We start from the raw sequence: 26,280 nt of genomic DNA, 5'->3' as shown, positions 1-26,280 counted from the left end.
ACGTCTATAATTCAACCACAAAACATTTTGAAACTTTTGAGAGGATGAAAGAGAAGTGATGGGTATGCAAACATACAAGGATGGCCTTTTAATTACACCAAAGTGTAAAAGGAACATGAAGTGCACTGAAATATTAACCCTGCACTCCAAATGTAAGGAAGGATCAGATTCACTTCCAAGTTACAGTTTCTCCACTTCATTCATTACAAGATGTGGGTATGTTTTTTCAGCCATCAAGTGAACCAATGAAGAGAGATGTGCCAGTGCCTCAAATTTAAATCCACCTAATAAAGCTGAGGCATAAGAGGTTAATAAGCTTGCAGCTTTTTAGCTGAGCAAAGAGTAAGCCAGTGTTTAAACAGAAGTCACAAAATCAGAAATTCTATATTCAGGACAAAGAGCTGTTTTCTAGATTACCTCCATGTACTACCCACATGGAGAACACCTCCTCTCTTCAATGAATGACAATGGAAGACCAGAGATGCTACTTATTTTAAAATGAAACTGCTAACTGGTTAAGGGTCCTCTCTCTGTCCTTTGCAAGTTCTCTAAAACCCATCTTCAGACACATCACAAGTCTGCGATGGGATCTGGACAATTTTTAGAAGGAGGTAAGCAAAAACCAGCAGCAGGAGACAGCAGCACAGTTATTCCTTTTGCAATCACTTGTGTGACAAATGCTTTTGGAGTGACTATTCAAAATAACACTCTTTAGCCATTTCTGTGGACTGGGCACTTCCAAGGTGCTACATATTCACCTTGAGACCCAAGTCTCTATCCTCAAAGACCTCACAGTTTAGAAGGGGAAGACAAACATGCCACTTTAAGTGCTATAATGGCATGAGCACAGGGTGATATGTCCCAAATAGAAGAGGCAGCTTCTGGTATTATGTGAGACGTTACGTGCTATGCCCATCTTCCATTGCATTGAGAATTCATTAAAGTCTGCTAGTGCCCTCCCTACTGGTTTAGGCCTAATCTTTCCTTGTTTTGACTGTATTATTTGTTTTTTTTTTTCTTGAGAGCTTCCTTCACCTTGAGCATAAGGTGTTAAACCATACATACAAACAACAAAGTAAAACATCCTATTGGGAGATAGCTAAATTCAGTATATAAGTTTTTCAGGATTTTTTTGTTGTTGTTTTGGCAAAATCGTTCCATTTCATATAATTTGCTACTTAATAGACAAGTATCCTGAAAGAGAAATTTGTCCCCTAAAAGCCTGCTACAGCACAGGGACCATGCGTACCCTGGGAACTCCAACAGTGCTTCCACCACCGCTGTCTTAACATGGACATGACTTATTTTCTTCTGCTGTGTTCTCCAATTCCCTAATGAATCACCTCTCTGAAAGAATATAAATTGGCTGATTTTTTTCATGAATATTCTTGCTGCTTCTTCCTTTCCATCTTTTCTAGGACCATCCCTATTCCCACTCATTTTCAGATCTGTTAGTTTTAGCTCTACAGTATGCAAACACATATGTTAAAAGTGGAACCACTAGATTTTAAGCTCTTCATCACCCATAAGGGGTTTGATGGGGGATCCTGGTTTGCGTGTACATGTGGGAGTCTGTCTTTCTGCCTCCCCTGCTTTCACTTAAAAAAAATTTTTTTAAGCTCTTCAAGAGTAGGGTAGTCTTACTCATCTGTTCATCCAGTATCTGAAGTGTTAGCTGATACTGCAGTACAGAATGGAACTGACACTTAGGACCATCGCAAAAGAGTCCTGTTTTGTTATCATAATAAATTTATCAAATATCTGAGCCCTTAATAAGCCAGGTGCTACAGAATATTAAAAGTACTAAGCATAATTATCATAAACTGTGAAAAGCTGAAGCAGAGAGAATAGCTAAAAGCAAGAGGCATTCTTCCACCGGATGGAGGAAAATTAGGGAAACAAAGGCAAGCTGGGAGGAATGGCCCCAGAAAAACAAGAGCAAAGGAAAGGGAGCTTAAGATAAAAGTAGAGATGGGAGATCAGGCTGACTGTACTGCTGACTCTAGATATGCAGGGAAGAGACCAAAGTATGTATGAGTTACTGGCAGTAATACCACCAAGAAACTTTGGGTAATTTTTCACAACAATATCTTGATGTCTAAAAGCTTTTTATTTTTTAATCCCAGGACTTGGAAAGCTTATGAAGATTATTTTGTTATAATTTTCAGAGTGTAGCAGTAACTAAATGAATTTCCTGTGTGATGCTATTATGCATTAGCATAAGAGCAAGGACGTTACATATTGTCTCATTAGGGAATAACTGTGTACAATATTGAATCCATAATGTACTGCACCACTACTCATCATTCCAAATATAACTCTAAAATATATCTCCTGGGTAAGAGTGTGCACTGGTGTGTGTGGGGAAAGGGTGTAGCTGTTGACCTACACAGCTGTCCAATAATTATCTTATTTTTCCATAAATAAAATTATAGAGAAGCTGATGATTGGGAAAGGGATTTTGTTAACAAAGCCAGAAATTTTGAAAAGCAAAAATTATTTTATATTATAAAAGATTACTTTGATGCACATAGATAGCATATAGATAACAGTTTTTCTTTGGACAAAAGGTTATATTTACTGCTATGTCACTGTCATCTTTCAGATGAACCATTTAATTGGACCAGTCCAAAGGTCATTAAGTTTAGACCACACATAACTTAGTGTTCTCTGCCTCATGCAGAATGGCAAAGTATATGACTATAAAAACCTAGAAATGGTTCATTCATTCAATAATTATCAAGTACCTACTATGTGTCAGGCAGTCTTGAGTGATCCAGGTATATTAATGAATAAAATAGACATAATCTTTGGTTTTACCAAAGGAATTATATCATGTAATTTATGTTTTAAAAAATTAGTCTGGTTGCTGTGTGAAGAGACTGAAGAGGTGCAAGGGTGACACAGGAACACCTGTTTAAAGTTATGATAATAGTCGAGTTGAGACAAGATGGCAGCTTGGACCATGTTGTAGCAACAGAGGTGGTGGGTTCTGAACATAATTTGAAAATAAAACAAACAGGATTTTCTGAGCAACTAAATAAGGAATGTGAGAGAAAATCAAGGGTGACTCTGGGTGTTGTTTTTTTTTTTTTTGTCTTAGGAACTAAAATGGTATTTTCCATGAACTGTCAAAGTTTGAGATGACTATTAAACTTCAAATGGAAAAGTTAGATTACTTAAGTTTAGAGTTCAAGGCAGAGAGGTTCAGGCTGGAGTATACTTCAATTTGGAGGGGAGGCTGTCAAATATAGATGGTATTTAAGGCCATGAGCCAGAAGGGGCTCTTCAAAGGAAAGAGAGTAACCAGAACAAGGCCCAAGAACTGAGCCCTGGGGTTAGCAAGCAGGGAGGCAAGACAGAACCAGAAAGGAGAGTCAGAGAAAACGGCCAGTGAGATAAGAAGAAACCTAGAGAAGCATGTTCTGGCAAGTGCATCTGGCTTCTCCAGGAGGAGGAAAGTAATGAGGTCAATCCTGCTGATAGTTAACTGAAAACGGACCAGCAAAGTGAGAGTCAGTGGTGACCTTAGCAAGAATAAGTTTCTAATAAAAGGGTGGGTGGAAAAAAAGTCTGAAGGAGGTTCAAGAGAAACTAGGAGGGGAATAAAGATAGCATGTACAAACATCTCTTAAAGGAGTTTTGCTGTCAAAGGGCAGGGAGAGAGAAAAAAAAGCAGGATAAAGGAGGAAGTGGGGTCAAGAATTTATTTTTTAAAGAAATAATAGTACTGTACTGATGTTGGTGAGAATGACCCAGCAGAGAGCAGAAGGGTACTAATACAGGGATATCCTTCAGTAAATGGAGAGGACAGGAGCCAGAGCACAAGTAGAGACATTGCCTTTAGACAGGCATTCCAATGGTTCAGCCTCAGTAACAGGATGGAAGACAGAGCATATGAGTAACAAATGCTAGTACTGGGTTTATGTGGTTGCAAAGGTGCTGTATGTTCTCCTGTTTTATTCGTGAAGCAGGAGAGAATATATGGGAAACTTGAGGGCAGAGTAGGCATTTTTTGACTGTTCAGAACACTGGGAATGTGAATGGACTAATGACATAACGGGCCTATATGAGGTTAGGGCTCATGAATGTTAAGGTAAAATTTTACCCAACAAGGTACAGCTGCAAAGGTGTAGGAACAGATCAGACAATATTTTGGATTTAACCAGGGTTGAAATTTTTCCATGTGAGGGAAACCATTTGAAAACATAAATTACGGGTGCAAGAACCTGAGTAATTTTAACAGTTGACAACAGATTAAATAGGTACACATTCACTTTGTCTACTCCCTTGTATAATATAACTAGAGGCCATTTTTCTAATCACCAGATCAGAAACGGGACAAGAACTTATTGACTGCCTATTATGTGACAGGTTCTTTGCCAATGTCCTCAGTTTTGTCACTTTTTAAATTTCTCATTCTCTATAAATAGACTGAACACCTTGAGAGCATAATTCTTACTCCATTTTTGGTTTTTGTACACCAACGTCTAGCATAGTGCATTTAATATGGGTTATGGAGGGTAAGAACGGTAACCCTTGTCTATCAAGGGGAGGCTAAACAAAATAGCTTTGGTGTGAACCCAGATGGCAACCCAATCCTATCTTTAAATTTCTCCGCCCAACAAGACATCCAACTCCGGCCGAGAACCCGTTCGCCGGGTTGGGTCTCACCAGCAAACCTGACGGATAGGAGAACAGCAAGGTACGGCAGTGAGCTATCACTATCGGTACTCATACAAAGGTGGGTCTGTCAAACACCCAAATGAAGACTGGACTAGAAGATCCTGACACTCAACTTTTATCATCCAAAAAACAAACAAACAAACAAAAAAACTGGTCCTCAAATCTCGCCAGGCCGTTTTCTCCCCAAAGACACCTCACACCTGACAACTCACGCAGATGGTTATCTTCAGCACGCCATGCTTATAGTCTCGGTACAACTCCTTGGCCTCTTGATTGCATTCGATACACCTGTACGTGCAGGTGGCCGAAGCAGGAACAGCAGGAGTTGTCGCTGACACATACTCGGTGTTCCCCTTGTTTGCGGTCACCCGCGCAGAATTCCTCTTGCGGCGCCGTTGCCCACCCCGCCCACCAGCGCTCATTTCCACTCAACTAAGGCCCAGAACTTCCTCTTCAGTGGCAGCCAAGACGTCGGACGCAGGAGCTGAAAGTTTGCGCCGCGCGGTGCTCGCTGGAACTCGTAGTCCCGAGACTCAAAAGGGGCCCCGAAGTTGGCCCAGTTGGGACTACAACTCCCGAAAGGCAATGTCAATTTTTTTTTTTCCCTCCACCCTCTCTCCATCGCCCACCTGCCCGCCGCAAGTGCAGTTTGGGAGGCCGCTGCGCTCGGCGAGGGCTGCCGCACATGCGCCTTGCGGGAAGATGGCACCTGCCGGCTGCTGGTGCTTCTGCTGCTGCTGCTGCTGCTGCTGGGGAGGCGCTGTGGCCGCCGCAGGCGCTGCCCGGCGTGTCCTGGTGCTGCTGCTGCTGGGGGTCTTGCCCGCCGGGCCGCGCCTGGGCGCCCTGGCCACCGAGCACTACACGCCGCTGTCCCTGCTCAATCAGGAGCTGCAGCACCGGCAGCAGCAGGAGGCCCCGGCGGGCGGAGGCTGCAGCACGCAGTCTGCGGACTGGGGAGATCAGTACTCGGCCGAGTGCGGCGGTGAGTGGGCGGCGGCAGGCGGGCGTCCGGGTCGCCGCGGGGCTGGCGGGGCCGGCGGGGCCATGGAGGCTGCGGGCCCGGGGACGGACATGCAGCCCGCCGGGCCTCTCTGGCGCCGGACGCGGCGTGTGCCTGCGCGAGCCGGCTCCGCGAGTGGTCACGCCGGGGCCGCTGGCCGCCGCCCGCACCCTCGCCGCTGAACGCCTTCCCCCTTAGGCGCTGTCTTAGGGAGGCCGGGGAACAGAGGAAAGAGCTGACAGCATGCTCCCGGACCAGGGCGGCCTCTCCGGAGTCCTAGCAACTGTCGAAAGAGTGGTGGAGGACATGGCAGGTGGCCGGGGCAGCCCCTGTCCCCGCCCCGGCCTCTGCGTGTGCCGTGGGGACGAGGGAGGGACTGACAGACGGAGGAGCAAGGATGTCTGGCTCATGTTAGGCCTGGAAATCAGGTTCCTGGACTGATGGCTTGTATTAAACACAGCATCTAAAAATACGATCCCTGGAAGAAAGAAAGGACCAAAAGGGCCAGCCCGTTTTTTCTGCATGTTGATATCTTGCTTCCGGTTAAGACTGACATGTGATCTGTCAGGTGTTTCCCAGAAGGTAAAAAGGGCCCTGCAAGCCTTGAGCCTGTGTAAGTGTGTCAGAACTGTGTGCGTAGTGGAACTGGGTCAGCTCATTCATTAAGATTGGGTGTTGGTGGCCTCAGTTTAATAAGTGAAGACAGATGCGGTAGGGGCAGGATACCTGTGTACCTATTTGTTTTGAAGTTCTGTAGTGGGTGTTTTCACCCTTCAGTTCCCCCCCTCCCTTCCCTCCTCTCCCCTTCCCCCTTTCCTTCCCCCTTCCTCCTTCCCGCATGTGAATTGCCTTAAGGCTCCCTTTAAAAGGTCTGGTTCCACCCAACTCACTTTTATGATGCTGCTTTTATGGCCTGACAGCGGTGTTCTGGTGTTCTTTATTTTATGTACCTGGAAGACAATAGTATTTTTTAGCTGATGAGATACCAAGATTAGCACACTCTGATTTCCTTTTAGCACAGTCTGGCTTCCTTGAGGAAGTCTCACTCACTGAGGGGTATGTGACTAGTGTATTGTGTAGCAGGCCTTGGCTAGTAACAGCATGAAAAACAGGGCCAGCATTGCATAATGGAAACAAGAATGGCTTTTTACCTTTGTCGCTTTCTGTGACTCCAATTGCCTCTCTTTGCAGAATTGCCTCTTCTGGAAATTGGAGACACTATTGCCTAATTATAGGATTTTCTTCACAAGAGTGCTTTGAAGAAAATGAGAAATATCTAATATATATCAAGTGCTTGCTGTGTGCTCCATGCTGTTGTAAGGGCTTCAGGTTGATTAGCCTCTGCCAGGCGTCCCCAAACTACAGCCCGCGGGCCACAATGTGGCCCCCTGAGGCCATTTATCCAGCCCCCACTGCACTTCTGGAAGGGGCACCTCTTTCATTGGTGTTCAGTGAGAGGACCACTGTATTTGGCAGCCCTCCAATGGTCTGAGGGACAGTGAACTGGCCCCCTGTGTAAAAAGTTTGGAGACCCCTGCATCAGAACCCCGTAACTACCTCATTGAATAGTAAGTAGCTCCTTGTCTCAAATGAAACCCAGGCATAGTGACACCATCACTTTCCTGAGGTCCCACAGCTGTAAAGCTCAGGTGGTTAGGTTCCAGATAAAACTATCTTCAACACTAAGTGGTTGTAGGTAGGAAAGCACACCTACAGCTTTTACTAGCAAATAGAATGTATTGTGTAAATCTTCATTTCCCCTTCCCTCCTAGATTGGCTATAGGAGACCCAGATTCTGGGCAATGGAAGATACAAATTGAGTTGCACTATGAAATCAATTGATACTGTTATAAAGTACCGTATTCCAGAGTCTGAAAGGCACTGTACCTCATTTCATCGAGTTCATGTAGAGACACCCAGTCCAGATGAATTTTGAAGAGTTTTATTAGAGGAGGAAATTTTAATATGCCGACAGGCATCTGCAAGCCCAAATTGTGGAGTCCCAAAAATAGTTCAGGGGCTGCTTATATACCCCTGATCACGGGGTGGGGGAGAGCATGACATCATGGTACAACTGGCAACATTTGTTTAGGGGATACACAGAGATATTAAGACTTTTAAGGTAACACAATCAAAGATGTTTACAAATCTTTCAGGGTTCATCTTCCCTCACTAGCCTAGAGGTATTTTACCCTCAAGATTCCAGGGAGGGGGAGAAACTACAATCAGTACAAGGTGATATGTAAATTCTGTCTCCTATTGAAAGAGAAGTTTCTAGGTTAACCTTTATTTTAGATTTGAAACTGAATGACCCATTGTTCTTGTAAGCCAGAAACTTCTACATTCTTCTCCCTCCCTAAAGGAGGGACGGGACAGGGGAGCCTGACCTTTCCTCCCAGAATATCAATATCAATTTTCAGCTTTTTGGTACCTTACAACAATATTATTGATCCAGATGGCTCATTCCGCTCTGTGGCATCACGCTTATGCAGTGTGTAAGTCCTCATTTGAGCCTGCTCTGACCTGTATTGCGCTTTTCCTCCCAGATAAAGATGCAGGTTTTCATAAACAAGGCATTTGGAGGAATCATCCTGTCCATTCCCCCATTCCTTCACTTATGGACCCCATTACCTAATGTCCTCTGCTTCAGAGGATGAACACATAGGGTGAGGCTTTAAGCATAATTTATTGAAATGTTCGAGTTTTCTTTCTATCTCCCCCATGTAATACTTCTCTTCCTTACCTTGGAATTTAAAATGTACTGTTGCAGTTGAGTGGCACAAGTCTTTCAGACAGCCTCCCTGGCTGACACACATGTCCCAGGAGCTGCTGACAGGCGCTAAAGTGGCTTTGCCACTCTTCGTCAGCCTTTGTAGATAATTCCCAGAGGCAACTGCTTGTGCTCCTTGGGGCTCTAGCTGTTTCCCATGGCTTTACTGGCTGTAGTATGTGACCTTGTTGTGGAGATTCCTGAAATGTCTCATTTCTTCCTCCTTATCCTGGACAAGCAAGTAGAAACTGGACCCTGTGAAACCTATCCTAGCCCCTCTCTGTCCTAAGAGGAACAGATATAGGAACAAATTCAGGATTTACAATTAACCATATTGCAGCTTGAGGGGCTCATCCTCTGTATGTAGAGCTAATATGTGATCAACATAAGGGTTTACATTAGTGCCAGGATCCAGAACTACTCAGTTCTTCAGAATCATACAGACCTGACCTCACCATAATGTTGGCACACGCTGGCCTGGGCATCCACAAGCCTCTTTGTGTAAAGCCAGTCCCTGTACAAAGGGCAGACACAGGAGTACAGCCACTTTTCAGAAGCCTTCCCACAGCTTTCAGATCCAGAGGGATGAGCTGATGCGTGCTTGGGTCTAAATATGAACACTGCTGATGGGCTGTCTATGTATTTCTTTAGGACAGAAACCCAGTGATTGTAGGGCCAAAGACAGCAGCTGGTGGGAGCCCATCGGGCTGAATAGCGCACTGGCAGTGGCTGGCCATGCTGTGTGGACCACCAGCAAGTGGCTTCCAGGCCCCAGAAGCAGCTAGATGTCAGTGGGCAGACCCCACTGAGGCCCAACTGCGGAGATGGCAAGTGTGGGTGAACCCTGGTGCTGGAGTCTCCACTTGAGCTTGACTGTCCGTAGGCCCTTACTTCCAGATCATTTTTTAAAAGTGCACATTTTTACATTACGCTTTTTATTTGCAAAATATATATAACCACAAACTTATTGTCTCTTTTCCTGTAGTGAAAATAACCTTACTCTTAAAAAAAATTAACACTGTAATGTACATATTTTTCAAATAAAAATAAATTTTCCTTGTTATTTTTGCCCTGTTATTAGTTTGGAATTGTGAGAAGAGATAGTGAACAGAAATTTGCCCCCAACTCTTTCCCTCAGTTTTAAATTTGTAAACACTGTGCACATTTTTATTGTATCCTCACAGTATGAAGCCAGTACTGTTTTTATCCCCACTTTATCTAAGGTGAAACTGAGGCAAAGGGAACTTAGGAGAGGTTACACAGTCGAGTCGAGCAGGAGTTGAACCTAGCCTCTGGACTGGTTATGCCTTATCTCAGTAATATTTGCATATTAGTGTAATTTCTTACTAATATTAATGATAAAATCCTATACTGTTTGTTGAAGGTTGTATTCTTAAATAACTTCTAGAATTTTATAACTATATATGGGAAAGGATGCTTCCCTAATATTTTGCCTAATAATTTACTGACCCTAATATTTTGACCTCTAGAGCTAGAATGGGTCTGCTCTTTCACTGAAAAGCTTTTTTTTTTAAAGCTTTTTGTGTGCCACTAGATATCACTCTGTTCTAAGACCCTGGGGTTGCCCCACAGTGACTGAGTTCCTTGCAGGCAGCCTGTGCCCTGGTGGTGGAGAGAAGGCAGTGTACAATAACCTAGTGACAAGCATGTTGAAGAATAAAGAGCAGTGTGGGACATACCCTTGAGAGGTGACCTGGGCAGGGACTTGGAAAGAGTGAGATTTGGAGAGATGTTAGGATATCTGACACCCAAATGTTACAGAGTTGATACATTAAAATCTAATTGTTTAAAAAAAGAAAAAGAAACCTTTTGTTTTTCTTCTTTGAAAATGTAGTATTGCCCTGGCTGGATAGCTCAGTTGGCTAGAGCATCCTCCCAAAGTAGACATTTTTATTGTGCAGTAGAGGTTGCCGGTTCCATCCCTAGACAGGGCACATACAGGAACAGATCAGTGTTCCTTTCTCTCCCTCTCTCACTGAAATCAGTAAAAGAAATAAAATACAGTATTAATAAGAACAGTGAATTTTTGTGATTTTTTTGTTCTTTTTCTTACCTTCTTGAGACTTTTCTTCTGTTTCTAAGTGAGGTAGTCTCATACTTTGTCTTTATATTTGAGTTTTCAAATAAGCTCCTTCTAACTGGTGACTATCCATGTTTAGTGCCTCAGTCAAGTTCAGTGAGTAATTTACAACCTGAAATAATTTTTTTTTGTTGAAATTAATCACCCCAGATTTGAGGTTATTTCCCCATAGTTCTTTGTGGAGGAAAGAGCTTTAGTGTCTGTCTGTCTGGTTTGGGAGTTAACTGCAAAAAAATAAGGAAGTAACTAGCAATCTAGCTCTGTTTTTGACAGTCCGTAAGACTTAAATATTGTCAGTATGTATAGTATCTTTCTTAATTGAGGAATCAGTCATTTAAATAAATGAGGTCTGTCTGATTTCTCACAGCACTTAAATCACTGCAATGCCGCAGTGGTAATAAGGAATCAGAGGGGAACTTTTATAAGGACTTCTTCCTTTTTTTCTTCTGGCTACGAGGAAGTTAAAGAACCACAATTTATGCTTAGTCATGGCAACTGTGGTAACCCTTACTATTAGTGTATTTGCTTAGTCCTTTTTTGCCTTGGCCCTGATTTCCTGTATTTTTATCATATGTAGTTTTGTGGCAAAGCTCTTGCCAGTGTAAAGTAACGCAGGACTGAGGTACAGAGTGATGCAGAAAGTCATATACTGTTTTCTTGCCCAGCTCTAGCCACAGTGGCATCGCCTCTGGTCCTGACTGAGCTGCGTCTTTCAGCAAGTCCTATGGGTTGAGTACTCGCTTCTTGTAGTGTGAGCCTGAGAAGATGCTAGGCCATGGCATTTGCACACCCATTAGCTTTTTCATACAGAGCTGATGTCATTAAGAATGACATTCACAAAAAAAAAAAAAAAAGATTGACATGCACCTTTAGATCTGTGCACTGGTAGACATGTTCAGCTGTGGATGATGAGGGTTAACTTTCTTTCCCTTTGAATAAGGGCAAACGATACATGGCGACATGGTGTGGGTTTTAGCATCTACCCTACAGGGAAGGGAAGGTGACGACCAGAAGTGGCAGAGCACTTGCTGTATAGAAACTTTTCAGGAAGTCTTCTGCAGTGTGTAGACATGGCTTGACTTCATCACACTTAATAATGGCTGAATGACCAACTTTTAAAGCTTCCCCTTTTCACAATGTGATGTTTTAAGGAGGTCATCTTAGCTTTATTTTGGTCTTATTCTCTGCAGGTAGAACATTCCCAAAGTTTATTGAAATAGCAGAATTTTTATACTTTCCACTTTAGTTTAATGCTTTTCAAAATTTTTCTTTTGTTACCTTTTTTTAAAGAAAACTTTTTATTGAAATATGAAATTATGCAGAAAATGAATGTGTTGCCAGTATACAGCTCCATAAATTTTCACAAATTGAACAACTGTGTAACCAGAAGGAACCCCCATCAATAAGTGACATACATCTGTTTTTAAGCTTGCTAATCTTTTCTTTAAGATTTCTCATTCCATGTTATCCTAAGTTCATTTGAAATGCTTGGTATGGCTTTATTTCTGATTCAGGAACCAGCGTGGTGCAGTGGTGCTGGCCTTCTTTCCTGACACACGGGGAATCCTGTCTCAGATGGCCCATCCTTTTTGCTCATTGCCTCTTCTACATGAAAGACCAACCAGTTGATGTCCCTTGTGACTTTCCCTCTTGTGTTTGGGATATTGTGAGTGACTATGTGTTCCCTTGTCAGAAATGCTTCAGCTTTCCCAGTAAACATTTGACAGTATGTATGGGTTTATGAGAAAGTTCTCAGTTTTTAAAAATATGTGCCCCGTCAGGCATCTGATACGTTTTTGACCCAGTGTACAACTCAGGATAAGTAACAGCCTCTGTGAACGAGGCCAGCTGCTGTTGGTTGGCCACGGCACCCTCCACCCTCTTCTGTTTTAGCGTTGGCACCAGTTAATTTGCTTGCATGCCTCTTTTTCCCTTCTGTGCAGCTGACCAACTCCTTTTCTTTTATACAGCCCATTACATGTTAATATTTTTATGTGGATTAATACAACTTAGATCAGGTTACAACCACGTTTTGTTGAAAAGCCATTCTGTCTCTTTAAGGTGGCCTTGCAGATCCTTTTCAGTTTGGTTTTGTTTGTTTTATTTTGTTTTTGTTTTTTTGGCTGGAAAGACAGGAAAGGAGAGAGAGGGTGAGAAGCATCAACTCATAGTTGCTTTCACTTTAGTTGTGTATTGATTGCTTCTTGAACATGCCTTGACCAGGGCAAGCCAGTGTTCACTTGCTCAAGCCAGTTACCTTTGAGCTCAAGCTGGTGAGCTTTGGGGTCATGTGGACGATTTCCTGCTCCATGCTGATGAGCCGCACTCAGAGCCAGTGACTTTGAGGCTTCAAACTGACCTCAGTGTTCCAGGTGCCACCACTGGTCAGGCTTCAGGTTGTTTTTTGGTAACTTTCACCTCTTAGGTGCCAATGAATAATATTTTATTGGAATAAAAGAAGCACATAAATTTTTTTTACAGGGACAGAGAGAGAGTCAGAAAGAGGGATAGACAGGGACAGACAGACAGACAGGAACGGAGAGAGATGAGAAGCATCAATTATCAGTTTTTTGTTGCGACTCCTTAGTTGTTCATTGACTGCTTTTTTTCTTTTTTTTTTTTTCCCCGAAGCTGGAAACGAGGTAGCAGTCAGACAGACTCCCACATGCGTCCGACCGGGATCCACCCGGCATGCCCACCAGGGGGCAATGCTCTGCCCATCTGGAGCATTGCTCTGCTGTAACCAGAGCCATTCTAGTGCCTGAGGCAGAGGCCGTGAAGCCATCCTCAGCGCCTGGGCCAACTTTGCTCCAATGGAGCCTTGGCTGCGGGAGGGGAAGAGAGAGACAGAGAGGAAGGAGAGGGGAAGGGGTAGAGAAGCAGATCGGGGCTTCTCCTGTGTACCCTGGCCAGGAATCGAACCTGGGACTCCTGCACACCAGGCCGACGCTCTACCACTGAGCAAACCGGCCAGGGCCTGATTGCTTTCTTATATGTGCCTTGACCGTGGGCCTTCAGCAGACTAACTCCTTGCTCAAGCCAGTGACCTTGGGTCCAAGCTGATGAGCTTTTGCTCAAACCAGATGAGCCCACGCTCAAGCTGGCGACCTCAGGGTCTCGAACCTGGGTCCTCTGCATCCAGTCCGGCACTCTATCCACTGCGCCACTGCCTGGTCAGGCTATAAATTCTTCAGAGGTGAAATTTTTCTGTTATTACATTCTAATGTTACCTTGCATGGGGCAAGGTAATGTTCAGTGTCCTAAACTGTGGTTGTCTTACAAATGTAGAGGTCGATAAAAAGCAAAGGCAGTGCAGGTTGATGGTACACAACAGCTGCTTGGCCTTTAGGTAGCTCCTTTGCTACAGTAATGCTGTCTGTTCTTCCCAGGTTATCCTATACCTAGGGACTAGAATTGTCAAGAAATATCTGGCGCCTGACTTCCAGGTTCTGACCTGTCTATAGAAAAAGCTCAGTTATCCTTGTTTCCAGGTAAACCAGTGCTTCTCAACCTGTGGGTCGCGACCCCGCCGGAGTCGCGACCCACAGGTTGGCTGAGGTAAACTCTGCAGGCTATTATAACAAGTGTGAGGTGATCAGGTGATGAGCACAGCCTAGCACCTGCTGATTTTTTTTTTGTATTTTTCTGAAGTTAGAAGTGGGGACGCAGTCAGATAGACTCCCGCATGAGCCCCACCAGGATCCACCGGCATGCCCACCAGGGGACAATGCTCTGCCCCTCTGGGGCGTTGCCCCTTTGCAACCAGAGCCATTCTAGTGCCTGAGACGGAGGCCGTGGAACCATCCTCAGCACCCGGGCCAACTTTGCTCCAGTGGAGCCTTGGCTGTGGGAAGGGAAGAGAGAGTTAGAAAGGAGAGGGGAAAGGGTAGAGAGGCAAATGGGCACTTCTCCTGTGTGCTCTGGCTGGAAATTGAACCCGGGACTTCCACACGCCAGGCCAACGTTCTACCGCTGAGCCAACCAGCCAAAGCCAGCACCTGCTGAATTCTTACAAAACGTTTTCCTTCAGGATTGGCTATGGGTTTACTGTTTGCAAGCTTTCTGTTTTCACTGGTGGACATGAATGCATGACAAATACTCGCTGCTTCTAGTGCCACCTTCTTCTTACCAGGAAATAATGCCCTCCTGTTATTTGACCAATAAAGAACTTGCACATTCCCCACCATTCTAGCAGCATCCTGCAGCTTTTACCTTCAGTGCACTCTGTGCACAGCTTATTACTCCCTCATCTTCCATCAGCATACATGTGGATGTAACAGCCCCCATCTTGAAAAAACAAGCAACAAAGATAGGACAGACATCTTTCTGCTTCCTGTTACAACAGAATTCCTTAAAGGAGATATTTATATGATCGGCCTCCATGTCTCCAGTGCTCTCTTAAACCTATTATTCAGCTCTGCTGGGAGGAAACATTTCTCCTCTACCCTTCTAGGCTTTTCTGGCTGACATAAGATTTAAATTGACACTAGACAGATTAACAGGAGAAGAAATTTAATTTTGTCTGTACGTATGTGGGGCTCCATGAAGCTAGCTAGATGCCTGACAGGCGGTCAGGCAGTGGAGACTTATGCCATCCTGAGCTAAGGAGAAAGGGGCAGCAGTCTGGGACTTCAGAGGGCAAGATGGCATTTCTCAGGGAGATGGGAAGAACAGATGTTTGGCAGAGAAATGCTTGCCATGCCAAGCACAAAGAGACACAGGAATTTGAACTAACAGATTTTGCAGAGTCTCTTCCAGTTCAGGACACTTGGCTTGTACTCTTTGTAGCTATATCGGCTGTTAGCTCTCTTCCTGCTGCCACAGGCTCTTCATCTGAATTCTTTTAGGCAGTTAAGGGAGAGGTAAGCGATAAAGAAAACTTTCCGAGTCTCCTGGTTCTTGTCTCATCACCAAACTGTTCTTTGTAAAGTTAGCTGTGAGTGAGGAGTGGAGAAACGAAGTTGGATGGCATTGTGGTACCTAAGCCATTTATTACTGGCACCCAGCATTGGCAGAGGGAGTGGTGGCAAATGTATCCTGGACCTTTATTGATGTGGTGTCCTCAAGTACAGATGTGGCAAGTCTTGGTTTTTCTAATTTCTTCATTTTTTGACCTAGAATGTGTCAGTTAACATGGAGCTTTCCCCCCATGTGTATAGTGAGCCTAAGGTAATGATTATAAATTCAGATCAACAGCTCTTACCTGTCTGGAATTTCCTAACTACATGCAGGATCATTTGCAGTTCAGCTTATCACAGGCTGCTGACCTAAACCCAAAGGTAGCTCTTCCCTCAAATTCATTTTCCCATTATTTATTTATTTTTAAAAATAACTTTAATGGGGTGACATTGGTCCATAAGAACACATAGATTTCAGGCAAACATCTCTATAGCATTTGAACTGTTGATTGGGTTGTGTGCCCATCACCCAGAGTCAAATCATCTTCGGTCACCATATATTTGTTCCTCTTTACTCTTGTCCTTCAAGTATTTTTTTTAAACCTTCGATTTTAGTTAATGGCACCAATCATTTTCTAGCTATGTGAACCAGAAGCCAGTGCCTTTCCCCACATGCCATGCCTAATTTTTCTCAAAGCTCTGTTGTTTTGATTTCATTTATCTCTTTAGACTGTGACCCTCCGTTTCAGCCCAGTGGACTCAGCCTTTGTTTGGACTCTTCTCATTTAACTGGCCACGGCCTCCCACCTGGCCTCCCTGCTCTGGTCTCCAGTCCTGTCTTCTCACACACCTGCCAGGGATCCTGCTTCCTGCTTAAGCCTTCCATGGCTTCTTAGTACTAAAGAAGAAAGGGAATAAATGATAAATGAACTGGAGACTTCACTTGAGAACCAAGATGAGAAATAAAGGGTATTGAAAGGATTAAAGAGAACCAACCTAGAATAAATGAAACACATAGCAGCAACAGAATTGGTAAATAGGTTCTTTAAAAAGAATAAAATGTAAAAAGAATAAAATAGATAAACCTGATAAGGCTTATGTGTACATAGGAGTGTAGATGCAGATGTACACTGTGAATGGGGGATGTGTGCACAAGAGAGGCACGAAAAGCCAAAATAAACCTTTTCTTATAGCCTTCAAAATTAAGATAAAACTGTGTAGAAATCTCTGCTAATAAGGTTTAAATGTGAAGCAATAAAGAAATGTCCAGGAAGATGATGTAGAAGAAAAAAATGAGATTCTCTGATGTGCTTTGAGACTATTTCTGTAGTAATTACCATTAAATTTTACTTGTATGACCTAAGCAAGAAGGGAAATGCTTTTCCTAATTCCATGGAAATCTACACCATTCAAATATAGCTGGTTCGGTTATTGTAAAATAATCAAAGCCATAATGAGTTAACTATTTTTACATTAAAAAATATTTCTTGTTCTAGACAACTCGAATTACAACTCAAACTATGGTTTTTTTTTAAATGACAGAAAAATACTGATGTCAGAATCTAATACAATGAGGGGAGGACTATAACATACTTATAAAACTAAGTAAAATGTTAGTATACTTAAGCCAGCAGGCAATTAAGAGAATACTGCCTTGATCGATTAATTTATTCTAGAAGTACGAAGATGGTTCAGCTTTTTAAAAAAATTGGATTAACCACCTTAAGAGGTCAAGGGAGAAAAATCATATGATTATCTAAAAGAAATATCCAAAAACACTTGATAAAGTCAGCCAGCTTTCCTGATTTGAATTTTTTGGTAAAAGAATAAAATCTTTATGTTGTAAAATACATCAATCTCAACCTATAGCACATACAGAAGCTTCCAACTGGATGTTTAAAAATGTTAAATGAACCTGACCAGGTGGTGGTGCAATAGATAGAGCAGTGTGCTCTAACTCATAGACCATAAGCTATTGTCATATTATATTTCTTTGTGTGACTGTCAGTTTTTCCCAGTGAACCATATCCCTGTATATAAGGAAGGGTCATTTCTGGTTTTGACAGCCATTGAGGCTGAGGCAGTGACTGGGACACGGTACATGCTCAACAAATATGTAGTGATCAGTGATTACGGTCAACCAATTTTTTAAAATCACAACAAACTTGAATGTCTAAATTTTATATAAAAATTACATTCCGGCCCTGGCTGGTTGGTTCAGTGGTAGAGCGTCAGCCTGGCGTGCAGGAGTCCCAGGTTCGATTCCTGGCCAGGGCATACAGGAGAAGCGCCCATCTGCTTCTCCACCCCTCCCCCTCTCCTTCCTCTCTGTCTCTCTCTTCCCCTCCCGCAGCCAAGGCTCCATTGGAGCAAAGTTGGCCCGAGCACTGAGGATGGCTCTGTGGCCTCTGCCTCAGGCGCTAGGATGGCTCTGGTTGCGGCAGAGCGACGCCCCAAGATGGGCAGAGCATCGCCCCCTGGTGGGCGTGCCAGGTGGATCCCGGTCGGGTGCATGCAGGAGTCTGTCTGACTGCCTCCCTGTTTCCAACTTCGGAAAAATACAAAAAAAAAAAAAAAAATACAACATTTCATATGGGTTAATAAAAGAGTTGAATAAATAGATTCAATTTTGTAAAGAGGTCAAGTATTCCTCATTAATTTACAATTTTAATATATTTGCAGTAAAAATCATAGAGGGATATGTTTTTTGTTTTTTTTTTTTTGGAGATTTATTGAATGGCTGGAGTTTATCTGAAGAATGTTTATCCAATGTTTTTTTCCAAGTTTTTGAAAAAAAATTATTGAGCCTTGGCTTTACATTAAATGGATGCTTTTCTTGTAAGGTCACAGTAATTGAAACAATGTGACACCGAAATCAGATTAAACATCATGAGAAGGGACTAGAAAGTTTAGAGACAACAAAATGCAAGTTTATTGTAGAGAATTGAAATTTTATTTAAAAATATTAAAAATGATAAATCTCACTACCTTAAATTTAAATAATGTAGAAGAAAATTTAATCCCATGGCAAATTATTTACATTGCTAACTTGGAAAGGCAGGTTACAAAACAATGTCTCTTGTTCAGTTTCCTTATTTAAACCTCACAACCCTTTCTGTGAGATGGATACTGTTATTGACTCTGTTTTACAAATAAACGGGAGATCAAAGAGCCCAAACCAGTGACAAGAGCCAGTAAGTTGGCAGAGGAAAGGAACTCAAACCTAGGCTGCCTGATTTCAGAATTATCACTCTTAATTACAGACACCAAAATGCTCACAGTGGATCTTAAAGGACCTAGGTATTCTAAATGACTTTTATTTATGTTTGGGGATTTTTCTTTTTTTAAAAATTGATTTTAATTTATTGTGTTTACATAGATTCAAGTGTCCCACCGAATACATCTTTTCCCACAACTGTGTTCCCCTCAACATCCCCCATACCCCCTCACCCCAACACCCCCCTTTTCCCTCCAGGATCTGCCTTTCTGCTCTCTATAACGCTGTATTATGTATATATAATTTCACCAATCTCTTTCCCTTCTCTGATCCCATCGTCTTATCCCCTTTTCCTCTGTCAGCTTTCCCTCTGGTCCCTTTGATCCTGCCTCTGCCTTTATTTCGTTCCTCAGTTCACATTGTTCATTGGATTCCTCAAATGAATGAGGTCATATGATATTTTTCTTTCTCTGCCTGGCTTATTTCACTTAACATAATAGTTTCCTGGTCCATCCATGTTGTTGCAAAAGGTAATATTTCCGCTTTTTCATGGCCGCATAGTATTCCATTGTATATATGTACCACTGCTTTTTTTTTTTTTTTTTTTTCCTGAAGCTGGAAACGGGGAGAGACAGTCAGACAGACTCCCGCATGCGCCCGATGGGGATCCACCCGGCACGCCCACCAGGGGGGGATGCTCTGCCCCTCCAGGGCGTCGCTCTGCCGCGACCAGAGCCACTCTAGCGCCTGGGGAAGAGACCAAGGAGCCATTCCCAGCGCCCGGGCCATCTTTTCTCCAATGGAGCCTTGCTGCGGGAGGGGAAGAGAGAGACAGAGAGGAAGGGGGGGTGGAGAAGCAAACGGGCGCTTCTCCTATGTGCCCTGGCCGGGAATCGAAGCTGGGTCCCCCGCACTCCAGGCCGACGCTCTACCGCTGAACCAACCGGCCAGGGCCTGTACCACTGCTTTTTAATCCACTCGTCCACTGACAGACACTTGGGCTGTTTCCAGATCTTGGCTATTGTAAACAATGCTGCCATAAACATGACGGTGCATTTCTTCTTTTGAATCAGTGATTTGGTGTTCTTAGGATATATTCCTAAAAGTGGAATGGCTGGATCAAAAGGCAGTTCCATTTTTATTTTTTGAAAAATCTCCATACTATTTTCCACTGTGGCTGCACCAGTCTGCATTCCCCCCAGCAGTGGAGGAGGGCTCCCTTTTCTCCACATCCTTGCCAGCACTTATTATGTGCTGTTTTGTTAATGAGCGCCATTCTGACCAGTGTGAAGTATCTCATTGTGGTTTTAATTTGCATTTCTCTAATGATTAGTGATGTTGAACATTTTTTCATCTGCCTATTTGCATCTATATGTCCTCTTTGGAGAAGTATGTATTTATTTCTTTTGCCCATTTTTTGATTGGATTGTTTATCTTCCTAGTGTTGAATTTTACAAGTTCTTTATATATTTTGGTTATTAACCCCTTATCAGACATATTGTTGAATATGTTCTCTCATTGTGTGGTTTGTCTTTTTATTTTGTTCATGGTGTCTTTTGCTGTGCAGAAGCTTTTTGGTTTGATACGGTCCCATTTGTTCATCCTGTCCTTTATTTCACTTGCCTGTGGAGATAAATCAGCAAATATATTGCTGCGAGAGATGTCAGAGAGCTTACTGCCTATGTTTTCTTCTAAGATGCTTATGGTTTCACAACTTATATTTAAGTCTTATCCATTTTGAGTTTATTTTTGAGAATGGGGTAAGTTGGTGGTCCAGTTTCATTTTTTTTGCAGGTAGCTGTCCAATTTTCCCAACACCATTTGTTAAAGAGACTGTCTTTACTCCATTGTATGCTCTTACCTCCTTTGTCAAATATCAATTGTCCATAAAGGTGTGGGTGTATTTCTGGGTTCTCTGTTCTGTTCCATTGATCTATATGCCTGTTCTTATGCCAGTACCAAGCTGTTTTGAGTACAGTGGCCTTCTAGTATAACTTGATATCAGGAAGTGTGATACCACCCACTTTATTTGTCTTTTTCAAGATTGTTGGGGCTATTCGTGTTCTTTTTTTGGTTCCATATAAATTTTTGGAATATTTGTTCTATATCTTAGAAGTATGCCATTGGTATTTTAATAGGATTGCATTGAATTTATAGATTGCTTTGGGTAATACAGACATTTTAATAATGTTTATTCCTTCTATACATGAACACAGTATATGCTTCCACTTGTTTGTATCTTCCTTGATTCCTTTTATCAATGTTTTATAATTTTCTGAGTACAAATTTTTAACCTCTTTAGTTAAATTTACTCCTAGGTACTTTCTTTTTTTGTTGTTACTATAGTGAAGGGGATTGTTTCCTTAATTTCTCTTTCAGACAGTTCATTGTTAGTGTATAAAAATGCCTCTGATTTCTGAATAGTAATGTTATATCCTGCCACCTTGCTGAATTCATTTATCAGGTCCAGTTGGTTTTTGAGACTTTAGCGTTTTCTATGTACAGTATCATATCAGCAAATAATGATAGTTTTACTTCTTCTTTTCCAATTTGAATGCTTTTTATTCTTCTTGTCTGATTGCTGTGGCTAGGACTTCCAGAACTATGTTGACCACTCCTGGTGGTGAAAGGGGGCACCCCTGTCTTGTTGCTGATCTTAAGGTGATTGCTTTTAATTTTTGAGTATGATGTTGGCTGTGAGTTTGTCATAGACGGCCTTTATCATGTTGAGGTATGTTCCCTGTATTCCCACTTTGCTGAGAGTTTTGATCATAAATGGGTGCTGGATTTTATCAAATGCTTTTTCTGCATCTATTGACATTATTATGTGATTTTTCTCCTTCCTTTTGTTTATATGATGAATCACATTGATTCATTTGTGAATATTGTACCAGCCTTGCCTCCCCAGAATAAATCCCACTTGATCGTGATGTATGATTTTTTTTCATGTATTGCTGAATCCTATTTGCTAATATTATGTTGAGAATTTTAGCATCTAAATTCATCAAGGATATTGGCCTATAGTTTTCTTTCTTTGTATTGTCTTTGCCTGACTTTGGAATCAGAATTATGCTCGCCTCATAAAAGGAGCTTGGAAGTTCTCCCTCCTCTTGAATTTTTTGAAATAGCTGGAAAGGACAGGAGTTAGTTGTTTAAATATTGGGTAGAATTTGCCTGTGAAGCCATCTGGCCCAGAGCTTTTGTTTGTTGGGAGTTTTTTGATAACTGTTTCAATCTCATTTGCTGTATTCTGTTTGTTTAGGTTTTCTGATTCTTCCAGATTGATTTTTGAAAGATTATATGTTTTAAGGAATTTTTCCATTGCACCTTCGTTGTCTAATTTCTTGGCATACAGTTCTTCATAGTATTTTCTTACAATCCTTTGTATTTCTGTTGTGTCAGTTGTTACTTCTCCACTCTCATTTCTAATTTTATTTGAGTCCTCTCTCTTTTTCTTGGTGAGTTTGGTTAAAGGTTCATTGATCTTGTTTACCCTTTCAAAGAACCAGCTGTTGGTTTCATTGATCCTCTATATATTTTTTTTAGCCTCTATCTCATTTATTTCTGCTCTGAGCTTTATTATTTCCTTCCTTCTACTTCCTCTGGGCTTTACTTGCTGTTCTTTTTCTAGTTCTTTTAGATTCAGGGTTAAGTTGTTTATTTGAGCTTTTTCTGCCTTCTTAAGGTATACCGGTAATGCTCTGAACTTCCCTCTCAGGATTGTTTTTGCTGTGTCCCATAAATTTTGAGTTGTTGTATGTTCATTTTCATTTGTTTCAAGGAAATTTTTGATTTCTTCATTGATCTCATTGTTAACCCATTTGTTATTTAATAACATGCTATTTAGTTTCCAAGTGTTTGAGTGTTTTTCAGTTTTTCTGTTGTGGTTGATTTCTAGTTTCATGCTATTGTGATCAGAGAAGATGCTTGATATGATTTCAGTCTTCTTGAATTTATTGAGACTCGTTTTGTGTCCTAACATCTGGTCTATCCTAGAGAATGTACCATGAGTACTTGAAAAGAATGTATATTCTGCTGTTTTAGGATGAAAGGTTCTGAAGATATCTATTAAATCCAGTTGATCTAATGTGTCCTTTAGGTCTGCTGTTTCTTTGTTAATTTTCTTTCTTGAGTATCTATCCAGTGAAGTTAGTGGGGGATTGAAATCCCCTGTTATTATAGTATTGCTGTTGATCTCGCCCTTTATATCCATCAAAATTTGCTTTATATATTTAGGTGCTCCTATATTAGGCATATAGGTATTTAAATTTTTTTTTTTTTTGGCAAAGACAGAGAGAGGGACAGATAGGGACAGACAGACAGGAAGGGAAGGGAGAGAGATGAGAAACATCAATTCTTCGTTGCTGTTCCTTAGTTGTTCATTGATTGGTTTCTCATATGTGCCTTGACCACCGGGGCTACAGCAGACCAAGTGACCCCTTGCTCGAGCCAGCGACCTTGGGCTCAAGCTGGTGAGCCTTGCTCAAACCAGATGAGCTCGCACTCAAGCTGGTGACCTCAGGGTCTTGAACCTGGGTCCTTCTGCATCCCAGTTCGACACTCATCCACTGCGCCACCGCCTGGTCAGGCAACACATAGATATTTAGAATGGTTATATCTTCCTGTTGGATTGCTTCCTTTATCATTATGTAGTGACCTTCTTTATTCCTTACTATAGCCTTTGTTTTAAAGTCCATTTTGTCAGATATAAGTATTGCTACCCCATCTTTTTGTTTTCATTTTCATTTGCATGAAATATTTTTTCCATCCCTTTACTTTCAGTCAATGTGTATTTTTGTTTTAAGGTGTGTTTCTGGTAGACAGCATATGTGCGGGTTATGTTTTCTTATCCATGCAGCTACCCCATGTCTTTTGGAGCATTTAATCCATTTACATTTAAGTTTATTATTGATATAAAGTTGTTTATTGCCATTTTACATTTTATTCTTTAAATCTAAATTCCTCTTTTACTAGATTCCCCCCCCCCCCTTTGTTCTATTTACAACAGGCCCCTTAACATTTCTTGCAGCATTTGTTTGGTTGTAATGAATTCCTTGATTTTTTTGTCTGGGAAGGCTTTTATTTATCCTTCGATTTTAAACAATAGCCTTGCTGGATAAAGAAGTCTTGGTGTTGTAGGTTCTTGTTCTGCATTACTTTGAATATTTCTTGCCATTCCCTTCTGGCCTCAAGTGTTTCTGTTGAAAAGTCGGATGTCATCCTTATGGGAGCTCCTTTGTAGGTGATTGACTGCTTTTTTCTTGCAGCTTTTAGTATTCTTTCTATATCTCTTAGCTTTGGTATTTTAATTATGATGTGTTTTGGTGTAGGTGTCTTTGGGTTCCTCTTTAGTGGGATTCTCTGTGCTTCTTGAATTGTGTTGACATTTTCCTGCATTAATTTAGGGAAGTTTTTAGCTATGATTTCTTCAATCAGGTTCTCTATCCCTCGTTCTTTCTCTTCTCCTTCAGGAACCCCTATTATGTGGGTGTTGTTTCTTTTCATGTTGTCTCAGAGTTCTCTTAGCATTTCCTCAGACTTTTTTATCTTCTTTTCTTTTTGCTGTTCTGCTTCTGTGCTTTCACTTACCTTGTCCTCTAAATCACTGATTCGATTCTGTGCTTCATCCAGCCTGCTTTTAATTCCTTTTAGAGTAGCCTTCATTTCTGATATTGTGTTTGTCATTTCTGACTGGTTCTTTTTATAATTTCAGTGTCCTTTTTGATGCATGTTATCTCTTTATTTAGGTGCTCATTATGTCCATCCATTGTTGCTCTAATATCTTTGAACATCCTAACAATCGTTATTTTAAACTCTGCATCCATTAATTTGGTTATTTCCATCTCATTCAGTTCTTTTTCTGGGGATTTCTCTTGTTGATTCATTTGGATTGCATTTCTCTGTCTTCCCATTTTGTCTGTGTATAGACTCCTCCTTTGCATGTATTGTTTGTGTAGCTAGCTGAGTCTAGGGTTGGTATTGTCTGCCTCCAATTTTCAGTTGTGTTGTTTCTAGGTTTTCTTGGGTTGGCATCAGCTGTTGTTTGTAATCTGCTGTGGGCTACTTATCTGCTGTCACTGTTCATTTTGCTATTCCTGTCGACGTTTTCTATTCTTAACTGGGTCATGTGTGAGGAGCCTTTCCTTAAGCTACCACTCTAACAAGGATTTATTAGTTCCTGAACTGATGCTCTCCATACCTGACCTCTGGGTGTGCCTGCCCTGGACCTCCCTGGCCAGAGTCTGGTGCAGATCAGTGTGTGTGTGTGTGTGGGGGGGGGTTACTGCCTATGACTGGCTCTTATCAACCTTTTTGGAGCTACAGGCAATCCAGATTTTGTGGCTGCTGGGCCCAGGTGCCCTTGTAAATATCAGCTGCACTCCTAGTCTGGCTTTTATCTTACTCTTGGCCTGGGAGAAGTTCATTTAAAAGTTCACATTCCCCTGAGATCTGCTTTCTGCTGTCTCTTATTGCTGATTACTTGTTTAGTAATTAGGTATGGTATTGGATATGGCTTGCCCCTTAACCTCAGGTGTCATTCTATCCAGAGATTTATTTATTTTGTTTTGTTTTCTAACTTTTCAGCACTCAGAAGGGTGGTCACAGTAGCCCAGTGGGTGTGGCCTCTGTGTTTCCATGTGTGGTTTGTCCGCCCACCTGCCATAACTGCTGTGTTCAGGCTTGGGCGCTGCTGGCACTAGCCTGCCTCGGTAGTCACCCAGGCCTATGCTGGGGCTCACAGCCTGCTTGGACCCTCTCCGCAGTTGCCCCAGCTTCCGCCACTGAGGGCAGGCTTGTGCCATGGTTGGGCTCGCACACGTGCTCCTGTGGCCTCTGCCTACATGCGTGGGCTTGCACGCACCTGCTCTGACTGCCTCCACAGTCCGCGGGGCCTCTGCTGCCCGTAGGTAGGCTCATGCCCGAGCCTGGACCTCCCACCTTGGCTTCCACCTCCCACCTTGGCTTCCACCTCCCCAGGTGGGCTTGCATGCACCCACTTGGACCACCTCTGTGGTCGTCCAGGCCTCCACTGCTGAGGGTGGGCTTGCGCCGTGGGTGAGCTTGCGCAGGAGCGCTGGGCCACGGTTGCTGTGGCTTCCACCTCTACAGGCATGCTCCTGCGCACCCTTTCGGACCACCTCAGCCCCTGCAGCTGTGCCCCGGAGCCACCAGACCGCGGGTCCCTGATGAGTACTCAGCAGCATGGGGGGGGGGGGGGTTTAGCTCAGACCTTAGCACTCACTTTCTGTATTCCTAACGTGCTGCCTGCTTCTAAATGCCTCTTTTTTCTGACTGGAGCAGGAGAGCCTCTGGTGGGCGGGGTAAATTCTTCCCTTTGCTGGTGTTGCTGCCCCCAGGAAAAATGTTCACTTTAGATTTGGGGAATGACTCAGCCTAGGGGTTAGGGTGGCTTTCCCTCAAAATGTCTCCCCCTGTTCCTCCAAGATTATCCTCTCCTCTGGCAACTCTAGTTCTATCAGCACTTCCCGCTCCTGTAGCCCCTGGTAGGTGGCTGTGAGCAAGGTTTTCTGTGTGGTGGCTTTAAGACAGAGCCGGAGTCTGAGAGTTCTGTCTCCTTCTTGGAAACAGTATCTAGGCTCTTTTCTC

The 26,280-nt window shown here is 42.6% G+C and overlaps 2 protein-coding genes across 13 annotated transcripts in view; one reads left to right on the top strand and one right to left on the bottom strand.

The window, feature by feature from the left end:
- The window catches only part of ARV1 (ARV1 homolog, fatty acid homeostasis modulator), a 34,324-nt gene extending 29,088 nt beyond the window's left edge, over positions 1–5,236 (bottom strand). For 4 of the 6 annotated variants that reach the window (XM_066235938.1, XM_066235931.1, XM_066235925.1 and 1 more), the window contains exon 1: positions 4,887–5,236. In XM_066235938.1, the coding sequence (XP_066092035.1) occupies positions 4,887–5,108 (222 nt within the window). In that variant the 5' untranslated portion in view covers positions 5,109–5,236. The remainder of the gene's footprint in view (positions 1–4,886) is intronic. The other 2 variants (XM_066235948.1, XM_066235964.1) reach the window with 1 other exon arrangement.
- The window catches only part of TTC13 (tetratricopeptide repeat domain 13), a 127,058-nt gene that overhangs the window by 38,236 nt on the left and 62,542 nt on the right, over positions 1–26,280 (top strand). For 6 of the 7 annotated variants that reach the window (XM_066235905.1, XM_066235892.1, XM_066235876.1 and 3 more), the window contains exon 1: positions 5,309–5,668. The exons of the other annotated variant lie outside the window; for it this stretch is intronic. In XM_066235905.1, the coding sequence (XP_066092002.1) occupies positions 5,389–5,668 (280 nt within the window). In that variant the 5' untranslated portion in view covers positions 5,309–5,388. Of the gene's footprint in view, positions 1–5,308; positions 5,669–26,280 lie in introns of those variants that run through there. 7 annotated transcript variants of the gene reach the window in all.

Source organism: Saccopteryx bilineata, chromosome 1, assembly GCF_036850765.1.
Source record: "Saccopteryx bilineata isolate mSacBil1 chromosome 1, mSacBil1_pri_phased_curated, whole genome shotgun sequence".
Taxonomy (NCBI): Eukaryota; Metazoa; Chordata; class Mammalia; order Chiroptera; family Emballonuridae; genus Saccopteryx; species Saccopteryx bilineata.
The sequence above is the reverse complement of the archived record's forward strand: the minus strand, read 5'-3'. Positions and strand labels throughout refer to the sequence as shown.